Genomic DNA, 22,560 nt, shown 5'->3' with positions numbered 1-22,560 from the left:
GAAAAGGCAAATCTTTTCAGTTCTGCTGTCTGTGAGAAAGCAAAGGAAAACAAAAAGAAGGCAGAGGAAATGAGACAGCAGGAGGTATAAAGAAAGAAAAAAGGTCTTGGAAAGAGAGTGTGTTACCAAAGATGTACCATTTTCTTGGCTCTCTGTTACGGCATGTATCCGTAACGTCCGCCTGTGATAAGAAGAGACCCATCGCTGATAACGTCAGAACTCCCTAGTTAACTCTCTTGGACAGGTCGTCTCTTAAGAAATAACCCCTATCAACAAAATCCTGCCACTAAAAATGATATGAAGAATATAATATTTCATCAGTATATTCAGGGAAGGTCAGACTGCTGCTGCACAAATTTCATCAAAAGAGGCATTATGGAAAAATGTTCATGGAGGGAGCCAGTGCTCAACAGCATGAACTTTGGGGAGTGCAGAAAATGGACCTATTTTTCCATTTGGGTGATGGAACTGACTTAGGTAACCATTTGGAAAAGGTGTGCTTGGTAACCTTTTCACACACCCATGATTTGGCAAAGATTTTTTTCATCCTTTCTAATTTAGCTGGTTCTGACCTCATAGAATCTAAGCTGTCTGCAGGCATTCATACAATGAAGGAGAGATTCTCCATGATTAAAATACTCTAAGAAGAAAACAGTCAAAGTGACAGATTAATTCAGAGGAATTTCTATTGTAGCTCTACACATAAAGAACCAGCCGGTCTTAAGTGTCATCATTTTCAGATATGATGAGGTTGTAGGTTCAAATGGAAGAAGACTCAATTTCTATAAAAAATATTCCAATGTGAGTAGAAAATCCAAGTTGTGGGGCAAGCTGAAAGGTCCAAGACAAAACATATTTACAGACCATCAGAGGTGCTGAGGAAATTAAATCATGGCTGCAATGAAAATTATAGATCTCTGATAAACAGACTTTCACAGAAGAATAGCTTAGGACAAACTGGTGGATAGTGAAAAAAAACAGTTTGATAAGAGTGGAAACAGGATCTGTATCACCCAGATGGAAAAATGGGTCAATTTTATTGGTAAGTCTTCTAGACAGAGAGCTACTGAAAAGAAATGGTGGCAAAAACCTCATATCTTAAAGAAACCCAGGCATTTGTATCTATCAGGAAACCCAGGTGTTTGTATCTATCAGAGAAACCCAGGCATTTGTATCTATCAGGAAACCCAGGCGTTTGTATCTATCAGAGAAACGCAGGCATTTAACTGTCACTGGAACTGAAACAGCCAAGTGGTTTGACTCAAGGCATGCTGGTCTGAGTAAGGCTTGCCTGGAGGGATAGGGAGACAGAGACAGAGACAGAGAGAGAGATGATAGTAAGAGATAGCAGCATCTTGGGAGACTAAACTTTTAATAGCTTGAGGAAGAGGCAAAGCTGAACATGCTTAGCTAAAAAGGAGCTATGATAATCACTTTGTCCTTCAGAATTTTGGCTTTCTGGTTGAATCTCATCATCAGAAGAAATAGAAGAAAAATGTAAAAGAAACCCCTTGCCTAATGGTGAGATAAGGCACAGGTGTGACTAGGAAGGGGATTAAGGGGGCAGCTACCACACAGGCAAGGTATTGGAGGGCATGCCCTGGAGATGCTAATATATTGGTAGTACAGTACCTGCGATCATTTCTGCAAGAACATTTCTGAATGTTGCTACACAAATGAATTCCAATACTGTTTGTGGACCAAACTGTAGGAATGAAGCCCATGAGTGTTTTGCTTCATGTGTGGTATACATTGTGCAAGCTGCTTGCTAGAAATGTAGCAAGTAGGTTCGTATAGTTTTACACTTTTAGGAAAAGTCCAGAAACAGGACTTTTTTTACCTGATCCTCAACTTAGTTGAGAAGGGCAGATGGGGGGGGGGGCAGACCTGCCTGTTGAAGACAACAGCACTAAATTGAGCCTTTTGGGGGGCAGACCTGTCTACTTAAGACAGTAATGCTATAGCACTAAATTGGAAAAGGTGCCTTTTTTGGCTTCTCATCTTTGAGTAGCACCAGTTTGGGGAATAGCAATGGCATAATCTATTCCAATAGCAAATTTGCCTCCTACAAAGTATGCGTCACAGTTAGAAAATGATAGAACTTGATTTTCCTCTTCTGCACCCCCTTGGTCTCATGAAGTAATGAGTAAAAGGGGAATCCCCTTGCTCTTATATATACCAGACTACAGCCATGTTATCTGACTGAACTGAAATGATCCCTGTGGGGATAGAATCTTGAAAGTCCAGGTGTATTTTGTGCAAAGACTGAGTTTCTGCTACCTTGGAATACTTCCCCGACCAAGAGGTACATCAGTTTTGGAATTAGTAATATATAATTAGCAGGGATGTGGGTGTGCAGCCCTTCATATTGGTGGTGGGTGTACAAAAATACTTTAATGGTATTTCAGCCAGTTTTGAAAATATTTTGTGTGTGAATCACAGTTTATTTTTCAGACATTCAAGGCCCACAATATTTAGACTCACACGTATGATAGAGAACAGGGGCATTAGCTTGTCCTCTGGTAGAAGAGTTAGGCAAATCCTCATGCCCAAGGAATACAAGGTGAACACAGGCAGTTGTATGGGGAGGTGAGACTTTGTGAATTTCACTCTGGCTCTGAGGAAGGACAACAGTTTGACCACAGAGTCTTTCTGCTGAAAGTGAGCATCTTGTCTCTAAGTGGCAAGCAGTCAGAGATAAAGAAAGGGAAAATTATAGGTTTTCACAGCATGAGGTATGCTGACAATAAATGCATGCTATTTGCAAATAGCCTTGAGGCAAAGGTGAAGCCAAAGGGAATACCCTATAACTGGTAATGACTGGCTTCTATTCAGAAGTGCAGAAACATTGTTGTTTCCTTTGTGATTTTATGTGGAGACAGCATTTTGGAGGTCCAAACAGCATGTTCTTTCTCCTTTGACTAGACATGGGAGGATGGACTGAACTGAAGCCATTCAATGGGTCTCTTTGGGGATAAATACATTTAGGGACCTGAGGTTTATAATGGGCCTGATATTCTTAGTTTTCCTGGTCACCAAAAGGAATTCAGAATATCCATACTTTTTGGGTCAGGTGGGACTTCTTGACTGGCTCTTTTGCCAAGCCATACACCTTTTGCTCCGTCTTCCTAACCAGTAATGTTTGCTGGAATAGGATACCTAGCAAGAATAATGTTTGTATGTCAGGCTTGTATAAGAAAAGGGGAGGATTCTTCTGCTAATAATCTTCCTAACCTACAAGTTTTTGGAGATTTTCTACAGTATGAGACATAGAGAAAGAATCTCATATTGACTGCCTCCTCTGGAAGACAGTCAGACAAGGATACAGTACTGTTCCGTTCCATCACAAGGTTGACATTTGCTTCCTATGGGTTCTCAGGGATCTGGACTTCTAGGTCTACAACCTTGTTGGAAGTTAAATGGAGACATGTCCTGTTCTCAATGCCCTCCCTCCTGTTGCATGATTGTGGCCATGACCAAACCACATATGAAAGGGTCATCTCTATTTTTTAAAAATCAAACACTGGGGATGGTGAAACTTAACACCCACATCCACCAAGGTCTACCTTGTCTCCTTCATTTCTTTAAGGTGCTCCTTAACTTTAGGTTGGGATAAATGGGACATGCCAGTGTCCTCACAGAACTGGGTTAAGTACATCTGGAAGTTTCAGCATGTGACAGTAGTGGACACTGCATTAACAGACCCTTCCACAGAACAATTAAGTAATAACCCATGACTGTGTGTGGGTGTTTCAGAATCTCCCATGCCGTTGAGATCAAACAAGGCTAACTATGGGTAAATCCTGATATAAAAAAGAATACATCTAGGCACAGAAACACAGCCAGAGGCATAAAATTCAGTTTTTTATAAAGTAGATAAGCGCTTTCACACAATAAAACAGTGCTTCTTCAGACAATAAAATCAAACTAAAACAATTACTTAATTAATCCAATTAATTCAAAGTATCCAATAAAAATCAAGAATACATCAATTAAACTTAAGGGTCATTTAAAGAGACATCTTGCCTTAGAACTGGTTTAACAGAAATTCTTCCATTCAATCCAAGAGGCTTGTCAGCTTGCAATAATCCAGTGTAATACACAAGTTTCTGTAAAATTCTTTAGATCACCACCACATTCATTTATATTAATAAGCTCAGTAACCCTAAATCCAAAACTATGTTTTCCTCCACTTTCTATAAAGTGCTTAGCAAGTGCATTGCATATATCACCATTACCGATACAATAAGAATGTTCTCTAATATTCCCACTAATGACCTATTTGTTTTTCCAACATAAAAACATAAACATGCCTTACAGCAAGCTAAATATTTCAGATTTCTACTACAACAATTTGCCTTACTATTAAACTTATACTCAGTCTGTGTAACAGGATGAGTGAAATATGCCGAGGTATCTATAAATGGACAAAAATGACATGTTAAACAGCCATATGTCCCTAGAGGGTCATCATTATTTCCCTGTACTTCTCTTCAATTTGTGTAACATAGTTGGCTTTTAAGTGTTTTTTTTATTTTATTTTTCAAAACAAAACTAGGTCTATCACCCACTACTGCTCTAATTTGTTCATCGAAATTCAAAATAGGCCAGTTGGATTTAATAATACTGAAAATGTCAGTCACATGACTAGTACAGTGAAGTGAAAGAGATACATTCCTTTTCATAGATGAACTATGAAGGGGTTTTACTTTTGTTGCTTGACTAGATTAATACGTGTTTATTGAAATAAGTATGATATCATCATTACATAGAAAATAAGTGCATATTCAAAGGAATATAAAACTTCATACAGTGTTATGTAGCTTTCAAACAAATTAAATAATAACATCTTGAAATCCCCCCCACCTTAATTAACCATTCTTCAAAAAAGACAAAAAAAAAAAAAAGAAATGAAAAAGAGAGGCATATGCAATTCCTTACAGCGAGCTAACCATGTTAAATAAAAAATATGGTCTCACTTTATTCTGCCTATGTTTAGAACTTTCTTTCATGATATTGTCAACTTAATTTTTCTTATAAACCCTATCAAAAATTCATGCCTTAGCATATCAGCATCCTTATTATAAATATAATCATTATTGTTAAGTATTGATATTCTCATATTATGGTCTTTAATAATATTTTAAAAATGAAACCAGGATGCATACTATCCCGTTGCAGTAGGGTGTTTCTTCTACAAGATTTTTTGTATAGGGCAGTCTGAAACTTACATTGCATGTCCTTCTGTATAAATACATCAAGAAAATCTATGGCTGTCTCAGACAATTTATAGGTAAACCTTAAAAAATAAGTGGTAGACTGTAGATAGTTAACAAAATGCAAGAGTTGTGTCTCAGTACCCCCAAATCAGAAACAAATCATCTACAAATCTTCTATAGAGCTTTAAACAAGATGTATGTTCATTCAAGTTCAGGACAAACATAGTTTTCCAATGAGCCATGACTATGTTGGTGTAGCTATTGGCACAATGTGTGCCCATAGCTATGTCAATCTTCTGTAGAAACAGATGTCCTTCAAAAAGAAATGCATTATTTTCTAAGACAATTTCCGAAAACGTGCAGATTAAATCATTACTACTAACATCATATTCACTATTAGTCAAGAGAAAATCATGTACCATACTGATCCCCTGAAGATGGGGGATAGCAGTAAAAAGAGTGACAACATCTAAAGTGATTAGATAATAGTTACTTTTGACATTACTGGTTTCACTAAATTTATACAAATCCTCCAAAAACTGTTGAGTATCTTTCAAGACTTGTTTTTGTTTGTCTAGTATGGACTTTAGTTTCTTTTCAACAAAAATTGAAAAAAGGCTCAGTGAGGCATCCACTGCTCGATACTATAGGTCACAAAGGAGGTTGTAACACATTCTTGTATATTTTAGGTAATCCATGAAAAGTGGGAATTAATGGAAACTCTAAAACTAAATAATTAAAAAGTTCAGCTGTAATTAATTTACTACAATGACAATCATATAAATCAGCATAAACTTGATCCTTTAAATTCTCAATAGCATCAAAGTCGATACTTGTATAAGTATTATTAACAAACATTTTAAAGATCGCATCAAAATAATATTTATAGTCCATTACAAAAATTGCACCACCCTTATCGGCATTTTTTATCATAATTTAATCATCCTGTTGCAATTCAGTAAGTGCCTCTCTTTCTAACATATCTAAATTATAAAACTTTTTCCTAAGCTTGCCATCCCTATGAGCTTGTATAACGTCATATTCACATTTTCTACAAAATATTTCAAGTAATGGATGTAAATTCCGCTGGAATGTATTTGGTTTTCTAAAACTCAAATAGTCATTACTATTAGAATAAAGCATTTTTAGCATTACATTTCATACAAACATTTTTATATCAGTTACTGTCTCACTAAATTTCAAACCTTGAGCAGGGATAAAAGTAAGTCCACGTGGTAAAAGCGACTCTTGCAAAGCAGTCAATATCTTGCTAGAGATGCTACATATTATCATTTTTTTGTTTCCGTCCACATCCATTTGATGGTCTGCATCGGTGGATCCTCTATTTGCCATTATCTCTTTCTTCCTCAACTCAGAGAATGACACTGACACATATAATCCTTGCATCCGATAAGTAGAGGCAAAGGGAGAGTGCTAGATGCCCCTACCAGACTGGTTGTCTTCTTTAACCCATCTGGTGGCTTCCATTGGTCCAGAGGTGACTAAAGGGCAGCCAGTGGTGGATGTAGAAGTTAAAGGTGTGTCCTGATATACTCACACACAAGAATGGATTACTGATATTCTACCATGACATTATGTAAGGAAGAAATTGCTTGTCTTTCTTATATAATGTCATTGTATAATGGTGCTGCACTGTTCCTTCCTGTTTTTTCTTGTTTACTGATGTAATGTGCATGCATATGGGACTTATGTTCCCACACTTGCACAGTACACCAGTACAGTGCAGGAGAAGCAACAGAGAAGAGAGAATCTCTGTTGCTGCTTTTTCCTAATTTTTTCTGCCGAGATTTTGTGAGGGACAGTGCAGAAACAGAAGGAAAATCTGGTATGTTTCTGATTCCTCAGTTTTGCAGAATGTACTTGATTTTTCTTGTATTTTGCTCTGTCCTTCAGCATAAACCGATAGAAAGTTTGGCTACTCAGTGGTACTTCAGCTGGTCGACTTTCTTCTGTTGATATGTATGCTTGATTTACAATGGGCATGCCAGTTGGGCTGTCCAATCAGTATGCTCGTCTTTGAATAGCAATGAGCTGTTATTGTATAATAAGCCAGAAGGACCATAAAGTTGCTGAGATCAGAGGAAATCAATGCCTGGGTTCTGAGCTTCCTTTTCAAGCAGTACTTTAGCATCTCTTTCACTGTATGCTGTAATTCATCAGCCTCATCCACCCAGAAGTTCAGCATTCATATTGAATAATTAAGTGCACACAGGAACAAGATGGTGGATGTTAAGACGTCCTTCCAGACCCTGTCTAAAGCCAGGGTATATTTATGAGAAATATTGAGAACCTAGCCCTTTGCAGTGGTAGCCTTACAAAGGGGTGCTGAAGAAACAGTGAAATCAGTTTTGGGAGTATTTGACCAAACCAATCAGTCCCTTGGAGGATGAACAATCCATTGCACTTTTTTTGATCATTAGAATTCTTTATTGAGGTTCTCCTATGCAGTTGTAGTAGCATCATGGATGATAATTCTCCATGAAAGGGACTCCACAAATAATACTTCTCCTGCATTATTTCTCTGTAGGCTATGACAGAGCTGGTCCAAACTTGGGGACACCAAAGCAGGGAGAAGAGCTAGCCATTTCTTAATCATCAAGCTCTTTCATAAGGAGATCAGATCAGCTTGCATTGTTCTGATTTACAAAAACATTTTTGAGCCTTGGGAGTCTCAGCTGATTCAGTTGACCTCTTCAGAATGGAAGCAGGAGGGAATTTCACAGTAGAGGAATGTGGTGAGGAAAGGCAACATTCAGAAAAGAGTATTAGTTGGGAAGGGTAGGTGTCAGAAGGGCAGTACATTGTTAAAATATTCTAAATGTAGCTTCTGTCAAGGGATGGAATACCCTCTAGGTAAAAGCTGCCAACATTACTTGGGTTGAAGATGCTGGTGCTGAGTGTAACAATACAGGAAAGATCTGTACAGAAGCCATCACTTAAATGCTGATTCTGGAAATACTCAAGCTGAAACTGTTAATGCTGGAAAGGCCAGCACCAAGACAAATTGGTGCCAGGAAGGGGACAAGAGAAAAAGGGGTCTTACCAACCAAGGCCAAGAAGGCTGGTTTTGGAACAGCTGGCAGCTGTGGCACTAACATTTGAGACAAAGGTGTTTAGCCAGCAAGGGATAGATGCTAGAACAGATTTGTTGGCACTGAGGAGGAAGTAGAGTTTGCAATAAGTAATGAAGGAGCATCCTGTTGCCTTGGAATTAAGGCAATGAAATCTGGGATTATATGTTGTCAAATGTCCGCTAGGTGTCTTCCAGTTGATCTCAGCCAGTTTGTGGGAAGGCAACCATCCAGACTTGATAGCATTTAACTCAGTGTGAGCCCATTAGTCTCTTCGCAGTCCAAATACGCTGCTCCTAAGAAATCCCAGATATGCATCTCCAAGACTAGGTACCTGCGGTCTGAATTATATTCCCTTAACTTCTCCAAATCTCTTCGACATAATCCCAACTTTGGATATATTTTTTAAATAATACAAAAAGGGTGGTTGCCAATGGTGCCCATCTCCTCCAAACAACTGTTGATTCAAGAGACCTGCTTTTCTTCCTCCCAACAATCTTTCTGGATAGTCCTGTGATTTGCTGGCATGTTGTTTTTGTTTACTCATTCAGCTGAGTTTAAATCCTTATGCTCTCAAGAACTTAATAGCACACCAGGCCTTTCTGTCAACAACTGCGTCTTTAAGTTACTGACATTCATATTCATTACTTCAGCAATGCTGTCACACCATCTTAGACTCCACCTCCCTCTTGTTCTTATGTCTACAGTCTTTCCCAGTAGGTGCATGTTCTAATGAATCCTCTCTTTACATTATGTGACCAAAGTATTTGAGTTTAATTTTACTGTCATCTCCGCAGTGAACAGTCTGGATTTCTTTTCCTTGCATATTGACTGGTTTGTCCTTCTTGCATTCCATGGAATTCTCAAAAGTTTTCTCCAACACCACAGTTCAAAAGCATTGATTTTCCTATGAAGAACCTAACTGATAGTCCAGCTGTCACAGATATGTATTAGTACAGGGAAACCTTAGCTTTGACTATATAGACCTTTGTGGACAATATGATGTCTGCTCTTTAAATTCTTGTCCAGATTGGCTATTTCCCATTGCACAAAGAATCAGCTTTTAATTTCCTATCTGCAATTATCATCTACTCAGGTCCTCGAGCCTAGAAAAATTAATTCTGTCACTGTCTTGGCTTCTTCCACATCTATTTGCGAATAATTCATATGGCAGGTATAATAATTTTAGCACGTTTGATGTTAAGCAATAAGTCAGCTTTTATACATGCCACAGAACCAGCTGAAATTCACAAATTGAATCCATCTCTACAAAGTGCCCAAAGTTATGTATTCATGCAACCAACAGAGAGTAAGTGAACACAGCAAGACATGAAACCCCAGCAAGGCATGGCATACTAGTCAAGTAACCACTTCAGCTACGCACTCCCCATCAATATTCTGATGTAGGAGCAAGAGGGAAAGAGAAAATCTTTAGAAGGTGTTTTGTAGAAATAAATCTGCAGGAGGTAGAACTGCCTTCATTAGCAGTGGTACTCTTGACCAGTATTAAATAGTAAAAATAGTCAGAGGAGGTGGAAATGAGTAAGAGTTGGTTAAAGTTTTATCTACTTTTCAGTATCTCACTCTCGAGCAATATCATATGAAGTAATATCCTGTTACTTTAATATCATATGAAGTAATATCCTGTTACTTTAATATCATATGAAGTAATTTCCTGTTACTTTAATATCATATGAAGTAATATTCTGTTACTTTAATATCATATTAAGTAATTTCCTGTTACTTTAATATCATATGAAGTAATATCCTGTTACTTTAATATCATATGAAGTAATATCCTGTTACTTTAATATCATATGAAGTAATATCCTGTTACTTTAATATCATATGAAGTAATTTCCTATTACTTTAATATCATATGAAGTAATATCCTGTTACTTTAATATCATATGAAGTAATATCCTGTTACTTTAATATCATATGAAGTAATATCCTGTTACTTTAATATCATATGAAGTAATATCCTGTTACTTTAATATCATATGAAGTATGAAGTAATTTCCTGTTACTTTAATATCATATGAAGTAATATCCTGTTACTTTAATATCATATGAAGTATGAAGTAATTTCCTGTTACTTTAATATCATATGAAGTAATATCCTGTTACTTTAATATCATATGTAGTAATTTCCTGTTACTTTAATATCATATGAAGTAATATCCTGTTACTTTATTAACAGATCCTTTTACCAGAATCTCTGCTTTCCCTTGCCTATAAGACCAATCTATTCAGAAATGTTTTCTCCATTATGTTCCTCAATATACTCCTGTCTTCTTCCTCCTGACACACCTGGTCAGTTGACATAATCCATCGGACCACTCTGAAAGGCTACGTGTTACTGCTGCAAAGACCCTATGGACTTCACATATAAGAATGCATGCCATCATATTTTGTATGCAAGTCTGAATTCATATAATGCTTGTATTGTTTATTTCACTATACTACCTCACTTTACTGGTATTTGTACTGCACACTGCCTACCTGCATATTTTGCAACTTGAGAGTTTTGACAGAAACATTTCTTTAGCTTAATATTTCTTAACTCTAAGACAGAACTGAAAAAAGGCAATGAAAATGGTCAAAGCATTTAGTCATACCTTACCTAGACTAGTTGTTCTTTCAACCATTCAGGTCATAACTTACCCAGACTAGCTGTTCTTTCAACCATTCAGGTCATAACTTACCTATACTAATTGTTCTTTCAACCATTCAGGTAATAACTTACCCAAACTAGCTGTTCTTTTAACCATTCAGGTCATAAACTTACCCAGACTAGCTGTTCTTTTAACCATTCAGGTCATAACTTACCCAGACTAGCTGTTCTTTCAACCATTCGGGTACACAGTGCACGGGTGAGATTGACGACTAATGAGCGGAGCTGTGGAAAATCTGGCACATTATATACATGCTTCTCCAGTGGTTCAGAAGCAATCTGTCTAAGTTCAGCTTCATCCGCATTCTTCACACCTAAATTTAAATATATGGTTATTAGTCAAGGAAAAACACTGACATTTGAACAACTGTAAAATATGTACAGAATTTCCCCACAATCATCTGTGCAGCAGACAATATACTATGACATTCCCAAGATTTATTCATTTGTATCCTGGGAATGCAGTAAACCGCAAGATTGAATTCTCTGCTCAGTAGTTTCAGCTAAAGCCTTGACAAATTGGTCAAAAATACAAATGTGAAAGCCATAAATGTGTATAGAAATATGGCTTGATGTTGTTTACTCATTATACATGCATATTTATTTTGCATTCAACAAAAAGATTTTAAGTCACTCCATTACTGACTAACAATAAACTTATAGAACATACTCAAAACAAACGACAATGTTATTTGGAATGCATAAAAGACTAAGCTCTGTTAATAGCCAGCTAATTCTAGATCCTAAGGGAGTTCCATATCCAGTTACAAAACTACAGAGATATGTTAGAATTTTACAAGAAGAACATTTATCCTTCCAAAGAGTCATGCAGGGATTAAGGAGTAAGTGGGTGGCGTTGGCTTGCCCATCATGGGAGAAAGGAGAGGAAGTTCTGGTCAGTTTATTATTTCCTTGTAAAAAGAGGCTTGTGCACTCTGAAAACAAGACTAAGGACATACGCTTGGAGCTGTCAAATTATGGTAGACTTAATTTGTGCATTTGCAGTACCATGTGCCTATATGGGAAAGGTGATACAGCTTCTAACCTCAGCATCTGGGATGGGGTTAGGGTTTAGAAATAACAACTTGGCTATCTCAGTTACTGTGGGCTTTGGGTAATCCCAAGATACAACAGGAAATGTAATATGAGTGCTCTTGTCACCAGGTGAGTTATGATTAGAGCTTAGAAGAAGCATTACCCTGAACATCTAAATGGGCTAATTCTTAGAGTCAAAGAGAAGATTGGTGGTGAGATCATCCCCTTCTAGAAGTCCCTTGGAATGCCACTCTAGAAGGTCAGTAGGGGCCAAGGTCAAAGAAAGCTGAATTTCTCTGGATGGCCACATCACCAAACAACCTGCACATCTGCCTAGATGATGCCTCTCTTTTGTTGGTTTATACTTAAGCTAGTAGCCACATGATCACCAAAAGGGAATGACTGGGCTAAATCTCATGGGGGGGGGGGGGCTGATGGCTGACATATGAAGCAATCAGCATCTATAAAATATAAATCAAGAATTCCTGATTCATTTTGTAAACATATGGTTAATTCTTCATTTTATGACTTGGATCATGATTTAAAAAACAACTGTTATTGCTATTACCGGCTTTTACAGCATGTTGTGTGCTGCAGGACCTTCTCATGAAACGTTGCACATATAGCCTTTCTCATAGGTTCATTGTTTCATACATAAAATACTAGGTAATCACCATTGTAAGCACAGACCATATTCAAAAGTTCCCTCCAGCCTCAAGGAAGGCAACACAAGATACACTGGGGAAAATTTAAGGCTGCCCATCTAATTATATGTGTTTACCTTGAAGGTGGTAAGGGTACAGCTTTGCATTGTTCTGATTAGCACATAGTGAAAATTTGTTTCAGAGGTAGGGGGGAATAAATCCAAACATCTGGTGTAGGAATAGAACACACAGACCTGATCTTCCTACATCAGCAGTGAGAGTTCTACCTCTAGAACCTGTGACAGTAACAGAGAAAGTCACTCAATATGGGTCTTGAACCCAAGACCCTAAAATTAATAGTCTCATACTCAACCAACTGATCCAACTGGGTTACAGTTCATTCTTTTTGCTCCATTTTTGTTCTGATATATACCATTTTATATGCACTCTGTGATTCATATTTGCCATTTTATTTATTTATTTGTGTTTTTACCACTGGATTTTAATTTGTACTACAGATAGTTCTCGCAGCACTTGGTTTTGCTTTTATAGATATTATTTATTTGTAGTGTTAACCAGGACAAAGCACTGATCCACATGGACCTTTTTTCTGTTGCAGCCTGAGAGCTCTGATTAAATGACTTATTCAGAGTCACTGTGTATGCAAATAAAGTCATGTATTTATTTAGTTAGCTAGTTAGTCAGTCAGTCAGTCAGTCAGTCAGTCAGTCAGTTAGTTAGTTAGTTAGTTAGTTAGTTATGTTTGAGCACTGAGTACAGGAAGCAGACCATTAACAGTTTAACTGTACTATCTATCTCCAACTGGAATCAGTTTTCCATTTATAAATTATACATGCTGGAGTTGTAAAAGCCAAAAAGGCACATTGGGAATGCATGTTTTCCTGCTACATGAGTTCATATAAGTTTTGACAAGATTTCTAAAGATCTGCACAAACTTTATGGTCTTATAATTTTGAACTGTCATTTTTTTTCTTGGTAATGTTAATACCCCTTTTCCTGGATGCATGAGCATTATAATTCCTGTTAGAATGATCTAGAAAAACATAACTCAAAACATTACTAAATCTGAGCTTCCCACTTTTAGCGACTCCTTTAATCTTTTGCATTCCTCTCAACTGTCCAGATTTTTGCCTCATATTTTTGGTCAGTTCCTCACAAAATTTCTGTTTTTTTGGCAAATCACTGAGGAAAGAAATCACTAAAAATGACATGCATTTAAGTTTCAGACTTTATATCTTTCAGAAGATGCATGATAATACAAAACCTGTTATTCCAGCAATTTTCTAATTTTATAAGAGCAATATTTAAAATATGTCCCTATTTTTGGGCTTTTGTTCCACCATTATTTTAGGTTTTGTCCAGAGTTTGAGAGGCATGATCTGTTGTCTATGTAAAATAAACATATATGATAAAAATTATATTCTAAAAGTGATAAAATTAGCTATAAATATTGCGTTAATCTAGAATGACATGCTGATAACTACAATTCTGATATTCTCAAGTTTTAATTACTATTTTACTTCTTAATTTATGACTTCTGTTCTATAGGCACTATTATTGTTGAAGTCTGACTCATTTATGATTTACATATTTTATGTGAATATTTTTTATTTGGTATAGCACTTTATTCTCCATATTGTTTCCCTGTGGATTCATACGCAAGTTGTGTAGAACACAATGTGCACATCCACTAGAAAAGGCAATAAGTAGATAGGCACATATTGGTACACTCTTGTGTAGTCTGTATAAATGCACAACAGAAGATATGTGCATACAATGGTTTACCTTCATGTGTGCGTTTTGCACACGGGTGAACAGCAGATGTGCGAAAGGATGTTTGCAAAGTTTGCAAACGTCGAATGCAAAAAGGTTAGAATGTGCAATGAGCGAATGCACAGTGACATTTGCTCATTGCAGATTCGGCATTTTGGGGCGGATTGCACTATAGTAAGGATCGTAAAATGGTCCCTTTCCCCACTGTAGTGTGATCTCGGAGTTAGTATACTAAAGTAGGGCGGTGTGGGGTGCACAACCCCCCACATGGGGGTGCAGGGGAGCTTGCTCCCCTGCTTTACACTTCATTACATTTTGTATTCGACATTTATGTTTAAAAATCAGCGAATCTGCTTTTCGATTTGCTGATTTTCGAACATTGAAAACTGTCACTGTTGTGATTTTCGTGGTTATGATTCGTTCATATGAGCAATTGCACCAGTGTGTTTTGCTGTTGTAAAGGTAAACCACATACAACTGCATAACGACATGCAAATGAAACACGGTAGTAAAATGAGGTCCTAATGATATTAAAATAGCTGCAAATTCAATATATTCATGTTTCCTAGCTTTTTACAGAGGAAACTGTGCAACTATGCATGCATGACTATGAAGGGAAAAGCACATCAGAAATGTCATCATTGCATGGATCAAGAATGTTCAAAGTCACAGAAGCCACCGTGCCGCAGTACGATGTAGCCCTAAGTGAAACTGATTCCTACTGGCATAATGTAAACAATGCTGACAACAAGGTCCCATGAGTTTTCTAATCAAGAGATTATTGATTGCTTTAGAGTTAATCAGGACACTGTATGGATCTTGGTTGATGTGGCACTTACACACACATCTTATAGGAATACATGTCCTTCTTGTACCTTTGAAGACCAAGTTATGTATGGCTCTGCAGTTACAGGAACTTTTCAGAGGTCACATGGGGTCACAGTGAGTATCCCACATGTCTACAGCTCTAGAGTACTCAATAAATTCCTCAATAAAATGCTTCCACTTACAGAAGATCATGTATGGTTTCCTAGCACACCACAAAAGAATGCTAATACCATTTGTGCTATCTATGACATCCCCCACTCCTCCCAGCATGCCACAGATTGTCGCAGTAAGGCCCCCACCAGGTTTCACTCACAAAGGTTTGTGAACAGGAAGGGCTACCATTCTGTGAACTTCCATGTAGCTTGCAACACTCATGAGATCAGAAGCAATATACCCACACACCATCCATGTCATTTGCATGATTTGCAATTTGGTATGATATATTGGTATGGTAATCTAGTGTGTAAGTGCAGACAGTGTGCAACTAATATTAAAGAATGCAGTTGTGTGTCTAGTACAGCCATATTTAGAACCTCCACACATATTTTGCAGGCAACACTGGATATTTGTAGGAGCCCTGACTTATGGCACCCATGTGGAATACAAATAAAACCACAAATGAATCCCAACAACTGTAGAGTCTTCACACTTAATTTAATAAAATTCAACAATAAAATTACTGAAGCGCTTTTCGTCTGCCAAGTAGCAGACTTCATCAGAAATAACAACTCTACAGTGAAAATCCTTTAAATAATCACTTAAACCAAATAAACGCATGGCAATTAACTAATTAATTATTTAAAAGAACATTACCGAAAATATAAGCAATGCACATATAAAATTATTTCATTTAAAACATAAATACAGACTAGAATGTTACTAGACACGTGCAAGATACAAATACATTTTAGCATAGAAACTGGTACTTGAGTAACCTTTTACCTCCGTAAACTCTTAAGTTTAAGGATGCTGCTTATAGAGCTTGTCTCATTAAGACTAGGAACATTACATTACATTACCCATGTGAAATACATAGAGTGTTATTGTCCATCAGAGTAACACCACAGAAACATAAATACCTAACATCATAGGGTATGTACTTGGCCTGCTCATAGAATGCATTTACTGCTACAACATTATGTGGGGCACTCTGGTGTGATTCTGCCAGAGCCTTGAGGATGTTCCATGGTGCATGCTTCATAGTATGCTGATGAAGAGAAAGGCGGGACACTAGTATGAGCAGACCCTGTGCATTCATGCACGCAACGAGGAAAAGTACATTAATATCATCATTTGAAGGGAGTATGGTGGATGAGCAATAATCAGTAGCCATGCAAACCCCATCACAGACAACAGCAGGTACAGTACATGACAAAGCAGGTGAAGTGGTAATGTTTAGTCCAGCTGTGCAGCTGTCACGAACACACAATCATGGTGTAGTGTCACATACAGCAAACATGATGAAAGCAGTGCAAATATCACGGCTATGCCTGAAAGATTCATTGTCGGGCCTCATAGTGCATTAGATATGCCCTCACTTACCACACAGAAGGGAAAGTAGAGAGGGACACAATTATTACCATGAGAAAAGGTGGCTAGTGACACAGGGACATATGGATTTTTACACTCACTGGTTAGGAGACAAATATCTGGAATCTTAGACAAAGGTCTCAGGCTTACATATATTCAATATGATACATAGTCTCCTCCTGCTTTGTGCTTTGGATGCCACTAGACCATAATCTGTGGCAACTACATGGGCCTGTTGCACTAGGATCGGTGTTATTTCTTGATAGGGATGTTGTATGACTTTCAGACTGTGATCTGGAAGAGGTCTGCTCATGAGGTATTCTGCTAATGATAGTATCAGTTGTTACCTGTTATGATGAATGGTGGTGGTTAAGTGTGGTATATTTCCATATGCAAGTAACTATTTACACCATGTTTGTCCCCTATGGCAGTCATCCCTGGTATGTACCCTCCCTTGCCAGTGAGCAAAGTGATGGTGGCACTGCTATTCCCACACAAGTATGGGGGCATAGCTATTTTTGTCTCATTCCATTCTGTGCCCCCCCTTATGTGCACTTCCAACCCTGTTTGTATGTGCTAGTCGGTGTTTACCTGTTTTACCCTCACATGCACTATCCTAACCTCTTTTCCTAGCCTGCTGTCCCTTTTATCTGTCTGCATCTTTCTTCTCACCAGGAAAAATAAATAAAATAAGTGGGGCTTTATCCCCACAAAAACTGTACCCTCATTCGCCATATCATGCTCACTTCATTCCACGACCTTAGGGGGTTATTCATTTAACCATGCACAATTTACCATTGTCTTAGTAGTTAACTTCCAATGCTTCTTTTAGTTAACTGCAGAACAAAAAGGCTAAGCATGCAGAAATGTAACAGTAACATGGCTCCAATTTGTTTTTAATAGTTCCTTACCTACGGCAAAAATTTCTACTTCTGAATCTTTCAGACTTTGTGAAGAAACATTTGCATCATCTTGTGACTTCCCATCTGTCAGAAGAATCACAAACTTTGGGGTCTCAGGTTTGGCACCAGCTTCATTCAACAAAATCTCTTCTTGAATATGGGTTAGGGCAAGTCCTTGAGGAGAATAAACAATGAAGATATTACATGGTGTTAAACTCATTAATATGAAATAAGAAAATAATTTCTGCAAAACAGCAAATGACAGTCTTAATAACTTTAACATAATGCCCTACTAAATGAAATGTTATTACTAAAGCAACTGATATTAAAATGGGATAAAAAAGCTACAAATGTGAAATTATATGTTTTTGTTCCTACATCATAAAGTGCAAAACTGACTGCAACAACATAAAAATACTATGTCTTCCAGGGTCACCAACTCAGGGTTAAGAATAATTTCCTCATCTAATTTCATATTCATGTCCAGAAAAGTGTGGTCTGCTATTGCATACTGTTCAAACTGTCATATTTAGATAAATTATCAATAAAATATATGTAGCTGTATCTGATTATGTAAAGAAAGACCATGTTAGTAATTATTTAGATCATCCTTCATTTTTGCAAAATATTACTGCCCTTTCTATTTTATTATGTAACCACACAATCTATTGTGTGTGCATTGTACTCTGTTTTAGCTTAATATGTTAAATCCAATCACTCATTTATCAGAATTACTAGAGTATGCATAGAACTTATTAAACTACCATGCATTTTGTAAATAATTGTATTGTTTCACTTATTATAGCCATTACTCCAGGCCAATGAGTTACAGCTCTTGAAATTCCATTTTCTTGTGATACACTTGCCATGGGTTATAAATTAATTTCAAATCACCTAATTGTGACTTATCAAAAAAGGAAATAGTGCATTTCTTTTTACTCTTTACCCTAAAATACATTGATAGAGGAGGGAGTGTAGAATCAAAGCCCTTACCCTAAAATACATTGATATCTTAGATAGCATATACAGAGGAGGGAGTGTAGAATCAAAGCCCTCATAAATTGTGTGCAGTGGGTTCAAACCCTGTGCCAGAGAGAAAGAAAAAAAAAAAAAAACAAAGCTAAATGTACCTTGACTTTCATACTTTTGATGAACTCATTTATGCAACCTGAAATGTCAACAGGAAACTGAGAAAGTCCAAGATTTTTATTTGTAATATCTATTTAATATCTGTTCATTATCGTGACTTCGACAATTATTTTTCACTCCACAGATGAAAGTCACTGGTGACTCTCCTCTTCCACTGGGTCTACCACTCTCCAAACTCCCCTGGGTTATTCTGGTCCATGCTTACAGCCAGTGAGGAGATAGAGGCATCCTGGTGCAGCATCTAACTGTTGCCAGGGTGGTTAGCTACTTTATGCCCTGCCCCTCCCCCTTTGTTCAACAGTTTTCATCCTATGAGCAGGAGTGTTAACATGCTGGCATATCATCACATTTCTAAGTCCACTCAACCAAAGTCCTGCACCACTCCCTCTAAGTATAATGTCTTTCCCATGTCCTCAGCCTCCACCAGGCATTGAGGTCCAAGTGAGTGCCCATCCATCACAGATGGGCAAGCTCAATCCTTCCATGCCACCACCTTGGACACCCAAACCACTAGCTGATCACAGGTCACCTAGGCTGTAGTAAGGGCTTTATCTTTCTGTTCCACAGTGCTAGCCCCCTCCAGTCAAAATCTGTAGTGCATTTCTAGACATGCAAAATGAATACATATTATATATACAGGAAACTCAGTAAACAAACTCACAGCATTATAAGGAGCAAATATGAGAATTATAAGTGGTGTGGTCTAAGATTTGAAACTCCATGAACATTTCATGTTTTTCCAATACCCAAATATTCCAAATCTGGCATTTGCCAATATTATCTTAGAATATATAAAATTAGCATCTCTAATTAGTTCCGCTGTGGTGACCCCTAACCGGGAAAAGCCGAAAGACACAAACAAACTTAGAGGTTTCTTCTCTGTTTGGCTTATTCTTTTGTTCACTCTTGTTTCTTTTAATGTATACACATTTTTCTGTTATTGTTTGCCTTGTTGGACTATAGAATATGGCTCCCCTTGACTCCCTTATGAAAAGGGTCTTGACCAAGCTTAGTGAAACTGGTTAAAATGCAATAAACAAATACACAATGTATGGAAAGAAACAGTGATGAAGAGAAATCCAGTGACTTAAATCAGGGATATGCTACAGGTACATGACAGACATCTATATGATCATTTGTTCAGCTATTGAGGTACACTTATAGCATAAACACACAATATAAAGTAAAACTGGTGCCTCTTTTAAAATGAGATACACACACCAGTCATTATCTCTTTATATGCCCCCCACCCCACTTCCTTAATGCCTGGTAACCTTAAGCCTAACCCTGCCACTAGCCTTAACGCAACACCTTAACTTTGAAATACTCATTCCATAATACTACCACTAATCAGGACAGCTCAAACCACATGCACATGCACTATAATACATCTATGTCCTCTGTTATCTTAACCCTAACTCACCTACGCTCATTCAAACACTCCAACAACCTAATGTTGAAAACCTTCAGAATATCTGAAGGTTTTGACATTAGTTTCCCAAACCCACAATTACTTTACCTGCATGCATTCCATGTTCCATTCATCTGAAATCTTAAATTTAGATAACATTTCTGAGAAAGAAACACACAGCAACATTTCAGAGTCATTCATTCAATCAACATGTAGCCAGTTTAATGGAGAGAATGACACCTATATCTAGATAGATAGATAGATAGATAGATAGATAGATAGATAGATAGATATGCCTTCTGTGTTTAGCCTGCATATCCTTCCTGTGTTTACATTGGTCCTTATTGGGTTTTTTGCCTTCCATCCCAAACACATACTTCAGGTGAATTGGCAATACCCCACATTACCTGTAAGTCATGTGACATACTACCATCCTGTGTCCTGTGACATACTACCATCCTGTGTCATGTACAGGCTAACACAGAAGGTCTTTGGCTAACAAAGTTTGCAGACGATGGCAAACTAGGAGCCATAATCAAAACTCCAAAAGATGTGGACATCCTACAAAAGGGCCTCGCTGAGACAGATGCTTGGTGTCAAAGCCATGGCCTCAAGCTCACTGCCAAAAAGAGCATTGTCATCACTTTTGGTAAAAACTCTGTACCCATGAACTACCACATAGGCGGTAGTCTACTTAACACCGAAAGTGTGATAAGAGACCTTGGGACACAGGTGGACAGTAGTCTCTCCTTTGATAATCACATTGCCACAGTAGTCAGGAAATCCTTCTACATGGCACAACTCATCACAAAAGGTTTCTCATCCAGGAAAAAAGAGGTAATTGTTCTTCTCTACTTGTCACTCATTAGACCCATTATAGAGTACAACGCCCCTTTTGGTATGTACCTCACAGGACATCTACAACAACTGGAAAAGCCGCAGAAATACCTCACAAAGAGGATTACTGGCCTCAAACAGATGCCTTACGCAGACCGTCTAAAAAAACTGCAGCTTTACTCCATCGCATATCACCTACTCAGAGGTGATCTCTGCCTAACACACAAAGCTATGTCAAACCCAGAGCTTTTGGACATGCTCCACTTAAAGAAATCCCAATCCCTCCGAGCTACACACTCTAGAGACCTAAACCCTGTCACCACAATAAACAGAACATGCTGGAGGGATAGATTCCTGTCCCAGAGACTTTCCATACTCTGGAACAAACTACCTATCTATGTCAAACAGAGCTCCTCATTAGCACTCTTCAAGAAAAATCTTGATGATTGGATGGGAGATAGGAAATTCACCCCAGGGATCACTTCTGTGGCTCTGCTCGACAGAGGCACAGGAAAATAATTTTCTTGGGTGGCGAAAGCCAGGGTACCATCCTGTGCAGGATTATTTCCTCTACTTGCTCCCCACTGAGTGCTAGAATAGTCACCAGATGAACAAACACCACAGGACAGAAGTGAAGGTGTTGCTCTCATCTTTTGGCATGGTGTGTTTCTGACAAAACATTCTGTCACTGGCAGTATCCCTTGCTGGTAAAGCATCAGAGCCTGAGTTTAAGGCATTCCTTTTCCTCATTATGACTAGTATCACGTTCGGCTTTAAAAATGAGCAGGTCCCGGTCATAGAATATCTCCCAGTAATTACTGTGATCACGGCCCCTTCATTTCTTTTGTGAGATAGGATATTGTACTGAATATGCTCTCATGCTCATGTCCCCGCTCTGTTTTACCAACAGAATTTGACCTCAGTTAAAGGAATGTTCCTTGCCTTCTCTCTTGGCATCAGTATATGTCTTCATTTTTTTTCATTCTCTCTGCTGTTTCTTTTACTGTCTTCTTTAGCTGCTGTCTTACAGTTTTTCATAATATAAGCTATCATCTGGTATATCTTCAAAAGAAGGATGCACAGAGCGTTTTTCATGTTTTCAGCATATGGCTCTTTTTTCTTGTGTATAGCTTTGTTTTGTTATTTCTTATTGTGTTACTGATACTGTACAAGAAACATTCCCTTAGCTGATGACAGATCCACTTTTCTATAGGTGATACCTTGGTACTCCACAGAATTCCTTTAAATGACAGTAGTTAAATCTAGACCACTGACAACCTTGTCTCTGGTAGGCTGTTTATAGCAAGTATTTTAACAGCAGCTTATATCACAACATGTGACGATGTGTAAAAAAGAGATTCCAAATGGGGAGCCTTAAATATCCATCTCTATTAATGTTACTTACTATATACTGACCCATAAAATGATCAGATCAGACCATG

General features: G+C 37.8%; 1 protein-coding gene across 4 annotated transcripts in view; it reads right to left on the bottom strand.

The window, feature by feature from the left end:
• Window positions 1–22,560, bottom strand: part of LOC122817233 (collagen alpha-1(XIV) chain-like) — a 950,064-nt gene that overhangs the window by 583,103 nt on the left and 344,401 nt on the right. For all 4 annotated transcript variants that reach the window (XM_044090454.1, XM_044090451.1, XM_044090453.1 and 1 more), the window contains exons 9-10: window positions 17,731–17,895; window positions 11,144–11,302 (exon numbers count right to left, since the gene is read on the bottom strand). In XM_044090454.1, coding sequence (XP_043946389.1) covers window positions 11,144–11,302; window positions 17,731–17,895 — 324 coding nt within the window. The remainder of the gene's footprint in view (window positions 1–11,143; window positions 11,303–17,730; window positions 17,896–22,560) is intronic.

The sequence above is a fragment of the Protopterus annectens genome, chromosome 12.part0, assembly GCF_019279795.1.
Source record: "Protopterus annectens isolate FY-2018-M chromosome 12.part0, PAN1.0, whole genome shotgun sequence".
NCBI lineage: Eukaryota > Metazoa > Chordata > Ceratodontiformes > Protopteridae > Protopterus > Protopterus annectens.
This window is presented reverse-complemented; position numbering and strand designations above follow the sequence as displayed.